This window comes from Eumetopias jubatus, unplaced genomic scaffold (genome assembly GCF_037043125.1).
Source record: "Eumetopias jubatus isolate StellerSeaLion01/CBP00866 unplaced genomic scaffold, mEumJub1_p1.0 scaffold_10, whole genome shotgun sequence".
NCBI classification, from domain to species: Eukaryota; Metazoa; Chordata; class Mammalia; order Carnivora; family Otariidae; genus Eumetopias; species Eumetopias jubatus.
In genome coordinates, this window is record NW_028274816.1 from 97,879,891 (window position 1) to 97,897,652 (window position 17,762).

The 17,762-nt window shown below is 54.7% G+C and overlaps 1 protein-coding gene across 1 annotated transcript in view; it reads right to left on the reverse strand.

Moving 5' to 3' along the window:
- Positions 1-17,762, reverse strand: part of MAPT (microtubule associated protein tau) — a 96,559-nt gene that overhangs the window by 5,120 nt on the left and 73,677 nt on the right. Inside the window, exons 9-12 of the mRNA XM_088028213.1 lie at positions 17,236-17,368; positions 13,590-13,855; positions 3,759-3,851; positions 230-311 (exon numbers count right to left, since the gene is read on the reverse strand). Coding sequence (XP_087884339.1) covers positions 230-311; positions 3,759-3,851; positions 13,590-13,855; positions 17,236-17,368 — 574 coding nt within the window. The remainder of the gene's footprint in view (positions 1-229; positions 312-3,758; positions 3,852-13,589; positions 13,856-17,235; positions 17,369-17,762) is intronic.

Genomic DNA, 17,762 nt, shown 5'->3' on the forward strand with positions numbered 1-17,762 from the left:
GATTTAGGCCCAGCATCTGCCCTCTGTCCTCGCTTTGCCTTGGCCAGGATGGCGCCCGGCTGAGAAGCGAGACAGGGCAGCCACCCCTCCAGGGGCCCAGCAAGTCCCAACTCCAACACTCCCCTTGCCAGCCCGTCCCCTGCATCCTTCCCAGCCACTTCAGGAGAAGCCCCCCGCCACCCGTGGCCGGTCCTGCCCTCCCCCCCTTCCCGCCTTCTGCAAGGGCTACCTGGTTTATGATGGATGTTGCCTAATGAGCCACACTTGGAGGTCACCTTGCTCAGGTCCACTGGTTTGTACACTATTTGCACCTGGAGGTGAGAGAGGATGAGCAAGAGACAAAGAATAAAACAGGATGATTTCACTGTGGGCGGAACACCATGAAAAGCAGCTGTGTCAATCAGATCAGGCCCTGCTGGGGACAGTGCTTCCTGTTGCCCCAAGGAACACACCCTCGCCATGGTGGGAAAATGTACCGTTGGACTTCTGCCGACCCTGCCCCGCGGGGAGTCGGGTCGTCACAAAGTAACTGTGGGACTGGAGTGCCCTCCGTCCCTCAGGGGTAAACAGGGAGACTCTGTCATGGGGCAGGGCCCGCACCGCTGGTTTCGGTCCCTCTTCCCTGACATGACACGGACATCACATTCAGTGGGGACAAAGCAAGAAGGGATCAGCACGATCCATTTGTGCCACATTTAGAAAATCTTGTTGGAAAAGCAAGGAAGCTAGGTCTGCTGGTCGCTGGGCCTCAGAGAGGAGCGGGCAGAGCAGGGTTGATGGGTGGGCTTTCTCCCAGAACAGCCTCCCACCAACCCTAGCCCCACAGCGAGCACGGTGACAGCAAGCGGGACCCAGAGCCATCTGGCAACTCGGTGGGAAGAGCCAGCCAGCACCTGGACACACAGTGTCCTGGACATTTCGGTTCTGTATCCCAGGGAGCAAAGCGACAGGAGCTGGGCAGGCAGCACAGAGGAACCCGCTGGGACACACACAGGTAGGGGAGACCTCAGGGCTCTTCAGAACCAGCCGAGGGCCCAGCATGTGGCTTGGCCACACTGCCCACCCTCCGGAGGGGGTGACAGCCCCCCAGTGGCCCACCAATCCCAGCTCAAGACCCAGCTCCCTGGAAGGGGCACATCCACAGGCTCCGCCCCCCCCACCTCGGCCGCATAGGCATGGCTGGGGGGGGTCCCTGGATGGCCACTGATGGACACTTCCCAGAGCCTCCAGCAGCCACCTGTGTGAGCCACCTGTGGGTACAAGCGGCCAGTCACCATGGAGTGGGGAGTTGGCTCCTACTCTCTGCCCCCGGAGTGACCCAGGAGAGAGATGGCCTGGAGCCAAAGAGCCAGAAAAAGGGGGACATCAACTCCTGTCTAAATCATCTGGAACAATTCCAAATTAATGAAAATCATGCTGGCATTTGCCATTTATTGATGGAGAGTTGAGGCCGAGAGGTGCCCATGGGCTGTGTGGGGGAGGCAGCCCGCGCCTGTGAGGGTGAGCAGGTGGGGAAGGAACGATTCTGAGGGCATCGGCCTGGGAGACAGCGCGTGCTGCGCGGGGCGCCGAGAGGCGGGGAAGGGGCTGTGGGGCTCCTCCTGGCATGAGGGAGAGGGAAGTCAATGCTGTGAGCCAGCCTTCCTTCTTTCCCCTCAGCCCGGACGAGGGAACAGGGAGTGGAGGGGAGGCGTGAAGAAGGAGCAATCTGGATCCGCAGAGGGAAAAGTATTGCTTGAGGGCGGGAGCCAGGGCAGGGGAGGTCAGGCCGACTGGAGGCTGGGGGAGGGAGGCCAGGCCCTGGAGAGGAGCCCAGAGCCAGCCAGGAGGCGGAGAGGATCCCGAGATGGACAAGGAGCACGGTCTGCCTGCTGGGAAGTCACCACCAGGCTCAGGAAGGGAGAGCAGCCAGCCAGAGGCTGGGGCCCAGGCCAGTGGTCTAGCGCCCCCAGAACACCTGGAACTGCTTGGAGCCCCCCAGCCACCTTCCACCAGGAGAAGCGCTTTCTGTGAAGGCTCCTGCTGCAAAGGACCATGCTCAGGGCCAGCCTGAGAAATCCTGGGCCTCCCAGGTCCTATAGGCTGGCTGTAGACGGGCAGAGAGCGCAGGCCAGACAGGTGTGTGTGTGTGTGTGTGCGTGCGCGCGCGCACCCGCCCCCGAGGAAGTCCCCTGATGCCCTGGGCATTGCCAACAGCCATGGGAAGCTACTGTCTCCCCAAAACTCATGCCTGGAGGAGCGGTCTGCCGGCTGCGGCCCCCTGGACCCCACAGACTCGGCCTGCCCCGCACACCCGCCACCAGCGACCAGACCGGCGTCACAGCAGAGAGCACGTGGCCTTCCTCCTCGGCCAGAGCCCGTGACACCAGAGCACCAGGAGTCAAAGCTGACACAGCCACCCGCGCTCCACCTGGAGCCCGGGGGGCATGCCTGGTCCCCACACCTTCTCTTGGCTTCTGTGAGCAGTGGGATGGGAGAGCGGGGACCGGGGATACAAAGGGGACACGGAGCAGGCACCGGTGGGGAAGCGTTACCGAAGCGCATGCAGCAGCGGGAAAGCACACGCTAGTCCCGGGCACAAGCGGCGGGATCCAGGTGCTCAGCAGCACATTGCAAGAATAAACCTGGCGGGGCGGGGGGGGGGGGGGGCGGGCTGGATGCAGGGGTGCGGGCCCGGGCTGGGCATGTTCTGGAGGGAAAGGCTGCCCGGGGCTACCACGTTCCCCCTGGCACCACCAGCTGGGAGTGAGATCCCTGCTCTCAGAAACCGTCCCCCACTCGGGGCAGGGGAGGGAGAAGGGGACCTCAAAGGGGCGCAGCCCTCTTCCTGCGGTGTGTTTAAAGGTGGGCTGCCAGCCAACCGAGAGGCGGGGGAGGGGGCCGGGGTGAAGGGGCGCCCCACCTCCAGACGTCCCCACTGTGAGTGGCCACGGAGCAGCCGGAGGGTAACAGCAGAGTTGACCGAGTGCATGGGTGAGAAGTGAGGATGCCAGCCCCAAATCTCAGGCCCTCACCCACTGGGAACACCAGGAGCCCCCAGGACATTTGGAGGAAGCCAAATTTAAAAGGGTGCAAAGCCGCATTTCTCTGTCAATCCCTGACTGCTGTAGGTAGGGTCCCCTGGTGCACTGTTTGGGGCTCTTTTGCACTTGACTCTGCCGATGGGGTGGGGGGGCTGGTTTTACACTCGAGCCCGGGCTTAGGGACCTGCTCATCCCTTGCAAATGCAGGAGACAAACATGGGCAGAGATTGGACTTCTCCTGCCCTGCAGTAGGACAGGAAGATGTTGTGTCTGCTTATCAGCCCAGGTGGACCAGCTGTCCACAGGGCTGTCAAAGTGAACCTGCCCCGGTGACAGGGGAGGAGGTGACAGAGTCCAGTCCCCGGCACTGCCACCTTCAGCCCAACCTCACACAGGCTGTGGGGCTTCCAGGAGCCCATGGTGGGCGGTGGGTGGCGCCGACCAGGGCTATTATGCGGTGAGGACCTGGCCTCTGGGTCTGGGACAGAGAGGGGCTTGGTCATCTTCCCTTTACCGGCCCTGCAGCCTGCACAGGCCGGGGAACCCACGGATGCTGGGGCAGCCCTCCTAGAACAGTGGGCACGCGTGCGGGGAGCCTGGGCTACGGGTAGTGGGGCCACAGACAGACCCCGAACCGGAGAATGGTTTATTCTCTGCAATGTCTCGCATGTGTCCACACCCATGCTGCTGCTTACAAACCGCAGTACGGCGCAGGGAAAGTGTGAGCGTACTCACACTGCCTCCTCCTGGCACGTGTTTGATATTATCCTTTGAGCCACACTTGGATTGGACGTTGCTAAGATCCAGCTTCTTATTAATTATCTGCACCTTTGATAGCCAGAAAAAAGGATGAGTGACATACCGCGCCCAGCTCCATCTGCTCTGAACTAACATACTCCCCTGTCTGGCTTCCAGGCGGGGAGACGAGGCCCCAGGCTGAGGGCAGGGGGTCTGAGTCACACCGTCCCAGGGGAACTGCCCCAGGAAGGCATTCCAGAACTGTGGGTGACGGGCTCCACTTTACAGTGCTGGGTTTAGAAAGCACATCCACCGCGAGGCGATTCGCATCACCGAGGCCCCCCCAGAGCACGTCGGAGGCCTATAAGCCACAGCTGAGTGTCCACCAGGCTGGGATGGAGTGAGATGTGCTCAATTATGTAACTGAATGAATAAATCAAAGAAATACAAAGTCCCATCTGTGTCCTCATTCACACACCTACCAGGCCCACCAGAACATTCACGAGAGCTTTCTGTGGCTGCCCTCAAGCCTGGGAGGCGCTGGAATCACCAGATTTTTTTTTTTTTTAATCCCAGACCCCACCCGGACCTAGAATTAGAATCTCCGTCTCTGTGCTTCTGGAAGGCTCCCCCGGTTGCTTCTTTCGGACGCTTGGCGAGTTTTGCGAATCGCTGACCTCTCCTCTCAGGGGGGACGCAGATGGCTCTACAGAGAAAGACGAATCCAGCCCCGCCTCCGCGTGAGAGATCCCTGTTTTAGCAGTGACTGATTTCTACTCAATCTCTCTAAAAACTGAAATACACAGACAACCGTGGCAGAGAGGAGGAGAGTCTGGTCTGTCTAAGCAGTGATAACATCTCTATCCCCGGGGTCTCTCCCCACAGGAGCTCCCTGCTTGGAAACAGTGTCCCTGTTCCCCACTGAGAACAGCCACCAGCTGGAGAGCCGGAGCTCCCCAGTAAGAACCAGCACTGCTCTCTGAAATTCAGGAAATGGCACCAACCCCTCCTTTGTGGCCTTTGTGAACGGCGGGCGGGGGCCCCCTGCTCCGGAGACTCGGGATCCGTGAGGGCAGCTGTGGCTGCAGGAGTCACAGAGCCCTGGCCTGGCTCGTGGCGGGGAGAAGGGTCCCAAGCCCTGACCCCAGAGCCAGAGCCAGCCCTCAAGGGGGGGCCGCAGGTCCTCCGCAAAATGAGGAAACGAGGACATGATGGCAAAATCTGTCCATCCTACTTTTCTGTGTTAAAACGGCCTTTCCTTTATTAAATTATTGGTTATTAAATTACATTGGTAGCAGATCATGTTTATCATTTTTAGATGTCCTCAGCCTGACAAAATACAGAGTAATCTTCTCTTGGACCCCATCCCATTTTTTCCCCTAATCTCACTGGTCTGGATCAAAACACTAGGGAAGCACACACCTGCCCCCCCTTTTTCATTCTCTTCTCTGTTCCTTTAAAATAAAAAGCTATGTATTTTTTTTTCATTAGAAAAGTAACATAACATTATGATTTTGAAAAATATATTTTAAAAAAAGCAAAAAACACAAAAGTTTTCCCACCACCCTAACACGACAATCACTTTTCGTTCTGTTCCCTTGAAGTCACAGATCTATAAATAAAACTACCATCACGTACATATAAGGGTAGTAATTACTTACACACACTTCTATATCTTGCTTTATCAAGTACCATCACCTTCTAAGCACTTGTCTTATCTACAGTCACGAAAAGCACTATTTTAAATAATATGTCATATTCCATTTTTTGACATCTGTGTGATCAGATACTTATTTTAAATAACAGAAAGTCTCACCACGAACATCTTTTTGCAAGGAGTTCTTTCCATATTATAGATTATTTTCACAGCAGAGTCCCAGAAGTAGAATTTCTGGGTCAAAGTTATAAATATTCTAAAAATTCTCAATACGACTCTCCAAGTGGCTTTCCAAAAGGGGTCGGATTAATTTACCCTGTGGACACCATCAAGAAAGTCCGTTTCGCCACATGGCTGCCAACGTCGGGCATTTTAAAGACTTGGTTTGCTTTCTTTCACTAAAATAAATGGGACTGCATTGTTGGCTTATTCTGCATTTTTTTTTTTATTATTACGATGTTGCCCCTTTGCCCCCTTTTTGCTGGTAGATGTATTTTTTTCTACGAATGTTTATACCTTTATAGACTCAGATTCTTCCTTTGTCATTTCTCTGGTATTTATTTATTTACTTATTTTTAAGAGAGGGAGTGAGAGAATCTGAAGCAGGCTCCATGCCCCATGTGGAGCCCAAGGTGGGGCTCGATCTCATGACCCTGAGACCATGACCTGAGCTGAAATCAAGAGTCAGATGCTTAACTGACAAAGCCCCTCAGGCACCCCTCTTCTTTGGTTTTTAAACGTAAAAACCACTCCTCATTTAGAGGTTGGGTAAATTTCTAATTCCACATCATCTTCCTCACCTTCCATGCCCGTAACTTCGTGATGAGGAGGCCATCTGAGGTCCCGAGAGGTTCAGCAACCTTCTCACAATCAGGACATAACTACAGGCTCCCCACGTGACAACAGAGCTTTGCCCCAGCTCCCTCAAGCTGGGTGTCTCATACACCAAGTACAAGGACACTCACTCTCGGGGGACACGGAAACTCTCTTCTGGTGGCAAGGAGATGCAGTGGCCGTGTCTCAGCCCAGGCTGGAGCAGGAGCAGCAAGTGGGACGGGCTTTCTCACCCTGCTTCTCAAAGACTTGCCGCTGCCCCTCGGCACACAATGTCTCTGAATTAGTTCATGCCATCCTCAGATTTTAAGGAGTCGAACCTGAACTCCTTCTGTGGGGATCATGTTTTACTCATCCCTTTCCACTGGTTGAGTCCCAGAAGCCGACTTGCCTGCTTTCACAAAGGCACTGCGGCAGTCTAGTATTAGAAAACACACACACGCAAACACACCAGATATTAACACAACAAAATTAAAAGGATAATGGTCAAAGAGGGAGAGGTCATCAGGACTGACAATGAGACTGTACATGATATTGAACTCCGAGCTTCCTGGAAGCCAAGGCAAAACGGGAAACATGAGGAGCTACTTAACTCTTTTTATTCCACAAAGAAAACTTGCCAGTTTTTCAAGGAAGATAACCTTGTTTTCTGAACTAACCCTTTTAAGAACTTCACCAAATGAATTTGGCGACATTAAGCAACAACAAGATCTGCAATGTACGTAGACTTTTTTTTTTTTATGTGGCTTTTTCTCGTTCCAATCCCACACAAAAGGCAACAAGTTTTTTTTGTGGGATTTGGCAGTAGACATAAGGATATTTACAAAGCAGACCTGAATTACTGTTAGTCGTCAGATAAAGTCAACACCCTTTACAGAGTGTTAGATTTACATAAGGGAGATGAAAGGGTTGGCATTGAAACTGGAATCCAGAAACTTAATTTCTCGGCTAGAGCAACATGTAGGATGTTGAGCCTCAGCTCTGAGCAGACACTGAAAATCCTCATCAAAGGAAAGAACAATGTTTTCGGAGCTCCGAATTTTGATCCAGGGGACTCACAGTCAAGGGAGAAATTCCTGCGGTCAGGGTTTGATCCAGGGGGAGAGGCTGGGGTGGGGCGGGGCTGAGGACAGCTCCACTTTGGTTTTGTCTATTTCCTTGAGGATGTGAAGCTGTCCCAAAGGCTCCCTGGGCCTTGATCTGATTCGGTGTGGGCTCAGAGCTCTCAAGGTACTCCAGATGGCCCACTCCTCCCCCCAGGAGCTCCCAGGCTGGCCCAGTGTCCACCGGCCGTCCCTGGCAAAGCCTGTCTCCAGCATAGCCTGGTGCTTGCTGGGCCCAGGTTGGCTCCACTGGAGTCGACATACCTGGTGCATCTCTAAAATGATGGCATTTACACGAGATTGTTCAGAGATACAGATGCTGTGCACAGGGAGAGGTGCCCAGAGGGCCTGGGAGTTAGAGGGCTGTCCCAGGGAAGGGTCCCAACCTGGTTCTGCAGGGCCTGGCACCTCAGCTCAGGTTCAGCTGAGTCCCTGGCCCTGATCCAGGAGAGGCAGACTATACCAGGTACAAGCTGACTTAACTTATTCCACGTAAATATTCTGTGTGCTTTTTACAACGAGAACTGGGACTCTGTCACTAAATATAACGAATTTTAAAAATACAGTCTTCAGTGCTCCAGCGTGGAGACAGGCAGCATTCTGTTGCCATCTAGTGGCCACCTGAAATATTGCAGCCCAAGGTTCTGGATGATGGGCGAGGGGAGGGGTGGGGGAATCTTTCGGCTCTTGGTTGGTTTCTGTCCCGCCTGGGGCCCTTGCAGCGCACAACTGGTCTGGACGTCCTCAGAGCCACAGGCACCACCCCAGTTCTGACCAGGTGGCCTTGGCCCCAAGTGAGCTCCGTCTCTCTCCCACTCTGGATGGTCCCTGGGACTCCTGTTCTTCCCTCTGTGCTCTGCACTGAGCACACAGAGGGATGCTGAGGGCTCTCAGTGGGGTTGCCTTAACCTCACGGAGCCCTCACCCACCCTGCCTTTCAACTCTGATCCTCCCAACCTCAGTCCCCACGACGCACAGACCATGGAGCCTGAGGGTCCCTCCGGGCGGCCAGTGCCCTCCACCACCCTCCTCCTCCATTCTCTCCTGTCCTGTCAGGGCAAAGGCCCAGCTGGTTCACCACGGACTTGGCAGGGACCTCCCTCCATCGGCTGGCAACTGCCCTGAGCTCTGGTGTAAACAAACACAACTCCAGCCTAAACCCTAAACCCTAAACTGGCCGCCCCAGCTGGTGCCAGTTCTAGCTTAATTTTGCTTTTGCTTTGAACATCTCCAGGGTGCAGTTTCCCTCTGTCTTCTTTCAGCCTGTGAACCTAGCACTCTGTGCAGGGGACTGTCCGTTCAGAGACCAGGTGATGGTCTCCAAAAGGGTCTGTCCTGTCTTCTCTGACTTGTGGGTGACACTTCGCACTGTGGGTGACGGTCGGTAACACAGGTGACTCTCCGCGTGGGGGACTTTCCATGTGGGGGACCCCTCCCCGGTGAGGGCGGCTCTCTGCTGCATCTCCTTCCCTTGGCCAACCTGTCCTCACGCCCCCTTTTCTCTAGGCCTCGGGGGCAGGAACTCTCTGCACAGAGCTTGGCGCTCAGAGGGGCCCCAGGACTGTCGAGTGAATGAACAAAGGACGGGAGGAAGGAACAAGCTTTCAGTGCTATTGTCTGTGCTGTTGTACTGGTTGTGTTTTCAAATCTATTTCTGCTCTTACCTCTGCATCTGCATTCTTTTTTCCACCAAAAACATAATCACCCTGCTGCAGCCATTTAATTTTTTTTAAATAACAAAAGCATTTAAAATGATGAATTCCTTCGAAGTACAATTTAGGGGAACCTCCACATGACATACGGTGTTTGTTACCAATGCACGCGGAAAAGGCATTCTTCGCTTCCAAACTAAGAGTATATGACACAGGACAATTTTTTAATTCCCAAGTATTTGTGGTAATGTAGCTGATATGTATACAATCAGGTTCTGGGGCAGGACACTGAGGGAACAGACAAGTGCAATGTTTCCCTGTATTTATAGGTTTTTTTTTTTTTTTTTTACAGACTATATGGATTATTGGCATAGCATCTGATAAATCCTCCGTCATACAGTTTAATTCCTGGTGTTTAAAAATTTCCCTTCTCAATTGCTTGGACTTTCTATGTCCTTCTTTTTTTTTTTTTTTTTTTGCTTTACTATCATCTACTGTAACACTTCCAGGTACAATGTATTCCTATCCATGTTTTTCTGATTAGAAATGTTTTCACTGTAGAAAATTTGGGAGGAAAGGGAAAAACACACAATCTCTGAGTCATTATTGGCATTTTGTCATAGTTTCATTTTCTCTGCAAACTTTTTATATCAACAGTAGGCAAAACCTGAATATTCCTACACTATTATTTTTTTTACGTTTTTATCTATTTGAGAGAGAGAGAACGAGTAGGGGGAGGGGCAGAGGGAGAAGCAGATTCCTCGCCGAGCAAGGAGCCCGATGTGGGACTCGATCCCAGGACCCTGGGATCATGACCTAAGCCGAAGACAGAGCCACCCAGACGCTCCCCTACACTATTATTTTTAACTTCACAGTATAACATTTATAAATGTTTATATTTATAAAAATTTTTTCAAGATATTTTTAGTGGCTACATAATATTTTATAGTATGGCATCACCATTAATTACCTCTCTATTGTCAGGCCTTTAAATTGTTTTGTTTTGCAATTCTAAATAAAGCTCAACGCACACTTCTGTGCTTAAAGCTTTTTCTGAGTTGGATTTTCTTCCTTTCCCCATTTTTAGAGTACAAAACACTTCTCCTGTTCTGTGTGAGGGGACCCAAAGATCTCAAGGTGACCTTCAGCTGAGTCCAGAGGAAGGAGACAAGAGACCCTTTGACAGATCACTGGTTTGGCAGAATGAAGTTGTGAAAACTATGGACATTCCTTCATTATGTCCAAAGGGACTGTATTGATTTCCAGCTGCTGGGATGAAAGGATGTCAATTTCACATCACTTACACCTGCGTGGGTAGTTTATTTTTTTTAGATGTGTTCCCAAAGCTGGTTCTTCTTGTCTGAACACCTCCCCACCCAAGAAGAGGGCGGGACAAAGTCAGAGCCAGGCTGCAGGACACAGGGGCTGGGCCTGGGCTGGGAATAAGCTGACCAAGGAGGAGGCAGGTGCATGGGATCTGAGAAGGGACAGGGTCAGGCCTGAAAGAGGAAAATCAGTCCTCAGATCCAGGGTGCACAGGAGACCCTACTGGGGTTGAGGCCAGAGCCAGCAGGTGAGAATCTGGGTCTCAGCGGGGACTGCATATTGAGAACACCTGGGGAGGTTCCCTGGAAGATTCTAATGGGCCTGGGGAAGGCTCTGGCACTAGGATTTTTAAAAGAATCTCCCCTCCCACCCCCCAGGTGATTCTCTTGCTGTCAGGTAGGAGAGCTGCTGTCCCCGGGAGCAGGCATACCTGTCCACAACGCTGGCCTGCCTTGCCTTCTCTCCCAATCTTTGGTGGATTCAGCTGGTTCTGGCCAAGCGGCCAAGTGACTATCTGCATTTTCCTTGAAAAATAATTCCGTTCTGGAATCTTCAAGCAATACCTGCTCATAGTTGCACATCATGAAAACAAAGTACAACGCAGAACACAGATGTTTTACACTTTTTTCCCAGCCACTGATTTACATTGATCCTCTGCGTCTTCAGTCTGCAGGTTTTTCAGACTGGACCCTCTTGCTTCTTCTTCAGTGGGACCTGCTATTCCAGGGGTCATGGTATTCTTCAGACTCACAGCGCCGTCCCTTTTGCAGCTGAGATAAGCACCGACTGAGCACTTACGGTCTGCCGGGCCCTACGGGAGGCCCCGGGGCCCCAGCGATCTCAAGGAGGCCTCAGGAAGCCTTTAGTCCTGGCATGCGGAAGGCCTTCTCCACAGATCCCACGTGCCTGCCTTCCTGTTTCTTGGCTCTTCTTTTTCCCTGGAGATTAGTGTTCCTCTTTGTTATGGCTGAGGTTTCCGACAATTTTCTAGGTTTTCCATGGGATTTAAGGGAAACTGTTACTCCTCCCTTGGCCACTTCCCTGCCTCTTCTCACACTGAGTCCCGAATAAAGTCGCCCTCTCCCCTTTAATCCTTCAGTAAATGAGGACATAGGTCTGCACCCAGCATGGTAAGATCATGGTTGAGGGGGGGGAAGTGGGTCACTCGGAGCCTCAGGTCACTGGCTCCCATCCACCGGACTCCCCCTCCCCCACAGACGGGGCGGCCCTGGGTGTGAGGGGCAGGTCCTGGCCCCAGAAAGGTCCTCAGTGGGAAGTGTTCAGCCCCGGCACTGGGGTCTCTGGAGAACTGCTGGATGGGCCAGGGGTGCCCACACTTTCCGAGCTAACCTTGGAGGAACTCAGGGTGGCCGGGGGGGGCGGTGCGGCCGGGGTCGGAAGGAAGAGGTGGGTGTTTGCTGGTATGTGACAGCCCACGGGCTGGGGGATGCTGATGGTGAGTGTGCCTCTTGCAGTCATGACTTGTCCTGAGACACTGGTCACAGCCCCACAACCATCTTGTAGATGTAGAGCTGGCTGGGTGGGGTTTTGTTTGCCCTTTTTCAACACGAGGGGCAAATGGTCCCGCTATGCTATGAAAACAGGGCACACGCGGGACGCTCACGGTGCTGAGGGAGGTGTGCGGATGCCAGGGGGATCATCCCACCACCTTGGCAACCCTCTGCCCGCAAAGCTCTGCGGAGGGGTCAACTTGCAACCAACACCCCAGCGGCCCCAGAGTCTCTTCTGGAAGGACACAGGATCTTTACAAGGAGCAGCCCAGGCAAACACCACAGAAAAATAAACAAGGGCCCAGCGCCAACCCTGTGGACCACAGACCAGTGGCCGTGGGCCCCAGGGCTCTACCCTGGGAGGCACCCAGACCTCCCAACTGGGCAGGACTCTTCAGGCCCCAAGGATGGGAAAGGCCAGGGGGAGGCCCTGAGGCTCCATGGGGAGCAAAGCACAGAGTTTCGGTTAAGGCACCCACGTGGACAGAAAGCCCTGAGACGCCCTCCCTTCACGGAGACCCAGGCTCCAGCCAAGAGTGACATCAATAGTGCAAAGGTCCCCCGCTGTGGGGGTAGACGAGTGGTTCTGACTGATTAAAGGGAAATGCTGGCTCTGGGTGCTGTAACATCTGCCCAGCACAGCAGGAGGTTCATGGCCCCCCAAACAGCCCAAGCTGGGGAGGCCCAACACATTTGTGCTCCTAACAACGGAGCCTTGGTCCTCTGTAGTCCACATAAGCCACCTCTTCTCCCTTCTCCACCCAGCCCCCTGGTACTGGGGGTGGGGTAGGCTGTTAGGGGCTGCCCTGTGTCCTCCAAAATTCATATGATGATGTATTAACTCCCAGTGCCTCAGAATGGGACCATATTTGGAGATAGGGTCTTTCAAGAGGTGGGCCTCCATCCAGTATAACAGGTGTCCTTCTAGGAAGGAGAGACTGGGACAGAGAGGCAACCAGACAAAAGACCACAATAGGACACAAGAAGGCCTCCATCCACACGCCAAGCAGAGGGACCTCAAAAAAAATAGCCCTGCCGATACCTTGATCTTGGACTTCCGGCCTCCAGAACAGTGAGGAAACACATTTCTGTTACAAAAGCTGCCCGGTCTGTGGTCTTTTGTGTGTCAGCCTTGGGAAACTCATACAACGGGGGCCGGGGGGGCGGGGCAGAGGAGGACGAGGGGGTCCAGGTCAGTCCCCAACTCCCACCACTTTAGGCCTTGGGAAGCTCACATTTCTCCACCTTTAGGAAACCCAAAGATCTCACGAGCGCCCGCTTGCCCCAAAGAACCAGTTGTTCAGAAGGGTACCCCAAATTCCCCCAGAACTGAGGATTTTAGAGTAACCTAACATAGAGGTTCGCTTTGGTGTCCAACGAACGCCAGAGACACTCACCTGCAGATTGGTCGTTTCGAAACACAAGACAGTTTGGGGAACCCCTGTGGGTGCCCCCAGGTCATACAGCCAACCTCATAATCTCAGGGACTGCCCGTTCAGCAGGGGCTCAAACAGGGAAGGAAAGAACCAGTACTTTCTCCCCTAAGGCCGGGCACTCACCACCTGGTGGTGACCCCAACACAGAACTGAACCAGAGCTGCCTTTCCTTGAAGAGATCCGGGAGGGACCAGGGTGTGAGGGGAGGGGCGGGGGCAGGGTCACTCTCCTGCCTCTGCCGCAGGGGTGGGGGGACCCACACTCCTTCTCCTGGCGTCCTGAGGCCAGCCCCGGCCCGTGCGCCCTTACCTTCCCGCCTCCTGGCTGGTGCTTCAGGTTTTCAGTGGAGCCGATCTTGGATCTGACATTCTTCAGGTCTGGCATGGGGACGGGAGCGGTCTGCAGGCGGCTCTTGGCTGAAGACGGCGACTTGGGTGGGGTGCGGACCACCGCCACCTTCTTGGGCTCCCGGGTGGGCGGGGTTGGCAGGGACGGGGTGCGGGAGCGGCTGCCAGGGGTGCCCGGGGAGCCGGGGCTGCTGTAGCCACTGCGATCCCCAGATTTCCCAGATTCACCTGCAGAGACAGGAGGCAGTGAGGCCAGCGCTTGGGGTGGGTGGGAGCCAGAAAAGGCCCTGGGGGCTGCCTGTCCCGAGGGCCCACTCCCAGACGCAGGGCTGGTGAGGCAGGCAGGAACCAGTCGGAGGCTCCGCTAAGCCAGCGGGAGGCTGCCCCTGACCTCATTTCTAGAGACATGTCTCTTCTTCCAGGCCTGGTTACTTAGGGACAGAGACTCCCTGTTTCCCAGGGAGGAAACAGAGCAGTCACCAAGGACCGCCTGGTACCCTTTCCTTAGGGGCAACTCTGCCCCACAGCCCCAGGGTCAAGAGACTAGGTCCAGCTAGCTCTGTGGTCTCAGACAAGTCACCTTCCCTCTCAAGAGCTTAAGGGCCTCAACTGGAACATGAGAATAACGACAGTGCCCGCAGGGAGGGAGGCCAGGCGCGGATGCGCGTAGATGTGCTCTGAAAGACTCTAGTGCCATCCTATGTGGCTTTTCCCTGAATAAGGGTGACACGGTGACAGGACCAGGGGACACGCTTGTCTGGATCTATTAGACCCTTTACCCACTGGGTGAATTTTAAGCTCTTCAGCAAGTTCCAGGCCCCTTTCCCCACAGGCCCCCGTGCAGCCTCCCCGACCCCTCTGTGGCATGTGGGCTCCAGAACGGGATGCCTGCTCTGTGTGCACCTGTCCCTAGCTCTCCAGACGAGCCGTGTCCCCTTGTGCCTCCCTGTCCTGCACTCTCCAAGAACTCCCCCCTACACCGATGCATGGCTGTCCATGCACCTTTCCCAACTGCCAGGAAGGCTGCTGGGGCTGCTCTTTCCCCAACAGACGCAGTCCTGGCTCCTCAGCCTGCTTCCGTCCTGCACTTCCCAGACCCCTGCACACTCCAGTTACTATTCCATGAGCCCCATGAAGCAGCGTTTCTCCAAGTGTGGCCCAGGGACCCCTGCGTCAGCATCTCCAGAGCCTTGGGTCAGGCGTGGGACCTGGAAGATGCAGATTCCAGGGCCCGTCCAGCCCTGGAATGACAGAAGCCCCTAGGCTGGGGCCTGTCCTGCCGGTTGCTCCCAAGTTCCCTGGGGATTCTTGAGCACACCTGAGTCTCAGAGCCATGGGGCTGGGTGCTGTGCCTGGGTGAGGGCCCAGCTCCCCTCAGCTCTGAGGGTGGCTGAGCTCTCTTGGTACCTCCAAGCTTCCCAGATACCCTGGTCCCTGCCCCAGGAACCATCTATACCAAACCGGGACCTGCAGGCCCCACCCTGGAGAAGGTGGCTCTTGGCTGGAAGCGCTGGGCAGCAGTGAAAAGGCAACTTCTCTCATCAAGGGGCAGAGGAAGCCCCGCCATTTTTAAGAGTTTGAATTTCCATGTCTGTGGGACGTTCCTAAGGTCGTCAAGCTCTGGGGCAACAGAACAAACGAAGCTTTTCCTCTTTTTCCACATCGGGAAGCAACAGATGGGGCCTCCACTCCAGGCTCAGCCCCCCGCTCCCCTGCTCCTGCCTCCAGGCACACAGGCTGACCACTGGACTTGGGGGTGGCTGCAAATCCTTTTTGCGCCACTTAATTGCAGACTGACCTTGGGCAAGCCATTCAACCTCCTAAGCCTGCGTCCTTATCTGGAAAGTGGGGAGAGCAGCCACAGCCCATGGGGCTGATTTGAAGGCTGGATGTAGCACCAGGACAAGTGTCTGGTGCAGGGGTGAGTGCTCACAGGGTGTGTGTTTCATAAATGTCAGCGGGAATTTCACACCTCCACCTTGGGCCGAGCCTCCAGCACCCCAAAACAGCTGGAGACTCATGCTTCCTGCCCCCAGAGCCTCGGATGAAGTTCATGAGAACACGCGGGAATCGAAAGGTCCGTCAGACAGACGCATCTGCGTGAGCCACAAAAAGAGCAGCAGGAATTCGGACGGTTCTGCGTTCAGATTCAATGTGTGAAACCCACACCTCAGAAGCAGGTCGTCTCTGCTCTCAAACCTAGGCCAACAAACAGCCACACACGCACCGCGAGTGCCCCACTGGGCAAAGCAGCCCCCGAATTACCTCGCTCGGATTTTGCCCCCGCAGGGGGTGGTTTTCTCTGCACTTGCTTGGTAGCTTAAAAAGAAAAATCCACAGAAAGCCTCATTATAATCAAGCTTAAACGGGACCTCCATGAGTCTTCATGCTGCAGGCACCAGCCAGGCCACAGGGCAGAGGTGAGCTGGGCAGGGAGTGTGTTCAGGGAGCAGGGGTCCCCACTGGCAGGACACAGGTCAAGGTGGCCCACTGAGGTCTGTCCACCCGCAAGCTGCCACCCAAATGCAGGGGAGATCCAAAGAGAAAGGCACATTCTCGCTCCCAGCAATGTGAGTTGTGTGAGTCAACTGGCTTAATGCCAAGTGAAGAAAAGCAGGATCAAAATCATGTACCAAATCCAATCACAATTCTGTGAATTACTCTTATGTCATATGAATTATAGACAGGAAGAAACCATCCAGCGGGCATTCGCGAGCAGAACATCCTTGCAAGCACCACCCCAGGGCAAAGGAGGCAAACATCACTGCAAAAACATGCAGACAAAGGGCTCTGAGCTGCCACCCCAGGGTCAGCGCACAGCAGAGAGACCCCTGAACCAGTCCGGGCTTCTCGAGGCCTGTACAAGATCCACGGGGCCCTGAGCACCACCCCAAAGCTAAGGCAGGCCAGATGCCCCCTGAGTTGTGCAGAAGCCAAACCTGGTCACCTGGGACAGGGCCCCTGGGGCAGGGGTGGGAGTGGGAGAGAGGAGCTCAGCCTGGCTGTCTCCCATCCCCAAAGAGGGCAACTATTCTTTATAGCACCACTGGGAGCAGATTTACTCCACGGAAGCCTGCCTGGTACTCAGAACTAACTGGGCTTTACTCACACGAGCGCAGGGATATAGGCGCAGCCTGCCGGTGCTCAGCCGAGCCACTCAGGGCCCGCCAAAGGGCCCACTCCAGCAAGTTCAGCTGAGCGGGGGCCACACCTGGTGTGAGGTCACCTGTAGTGACCCATCCCGGCTGCTGCTCTCTTTCCAGAGACACAGAGCCGCCAGGCGGGGGCCCCGAGGCTTGGTGTCAGAGAAACTCAGAGCATCCCCTTTCTGCCACTTAGTCACGCGGCTGCACGCTCTTCCTGCTTGAAGTGGGCTGCTCAGACTTCTACCTGCACATTCTTAGGGCCTTGATTTCGTCATCGCTCAAAAGTGGGGATTCAATATCTTGGAAAATTGTCAAAAATGAGCACTCAGGTGTTTAGTGAGCAGCAGGTGTCCGTGTGTCCTTCAGCTACGGCAGTGATTAACTGCCAGGGGCCCTCAAAGTTGAGGACGGCCCCTACTGACAGCTGCCCCTGACCTGGATTCCAGAGAACGGTCTTCTTACCCGTGCCCGGCGGGGTCTTTGGGGAGGGCGTGGTTTTCGCTGGAATCCTGGTGGCATTGGCCTGGCCTTTCTGGCCTGGAGGGGCCGCTCCCCGGGGTGTGGCGATCTTCGTTCCGCTTCTACCATCCGCCCCCTGTCAACCGAAGCACCGTACAGTGGTTTTTACGACCGGGAAAGGTGACTCTCACCTAGAGTCCATGCCAGCCCCACTCAACCTCCTTAACTCAAAACGAGGCTAAGATTGGGGTGACCCTTTGCTTGCTAGATGCAACAAGCGTCTTCCACAATCTCAAGGGTTTGCCGGCCGCACAAACCCATAGCTCCACCCAATCGCCAAGCTCCCCGACCACTGTGGGCTCCTGGAGGAACAGTTTACGTGAGTTCTCAGCATGAGTTGTGCTGTTGTGTTTTATCAAAAGGTAACAGAGCTTAGAGTGACGATCAGGCTCATCATCCGCCCAGGGCTGATCGAAGGGCAGGACATTCCTGTGTGGACGGCCATTTTCCAACTCTCCACAGGGATTCAC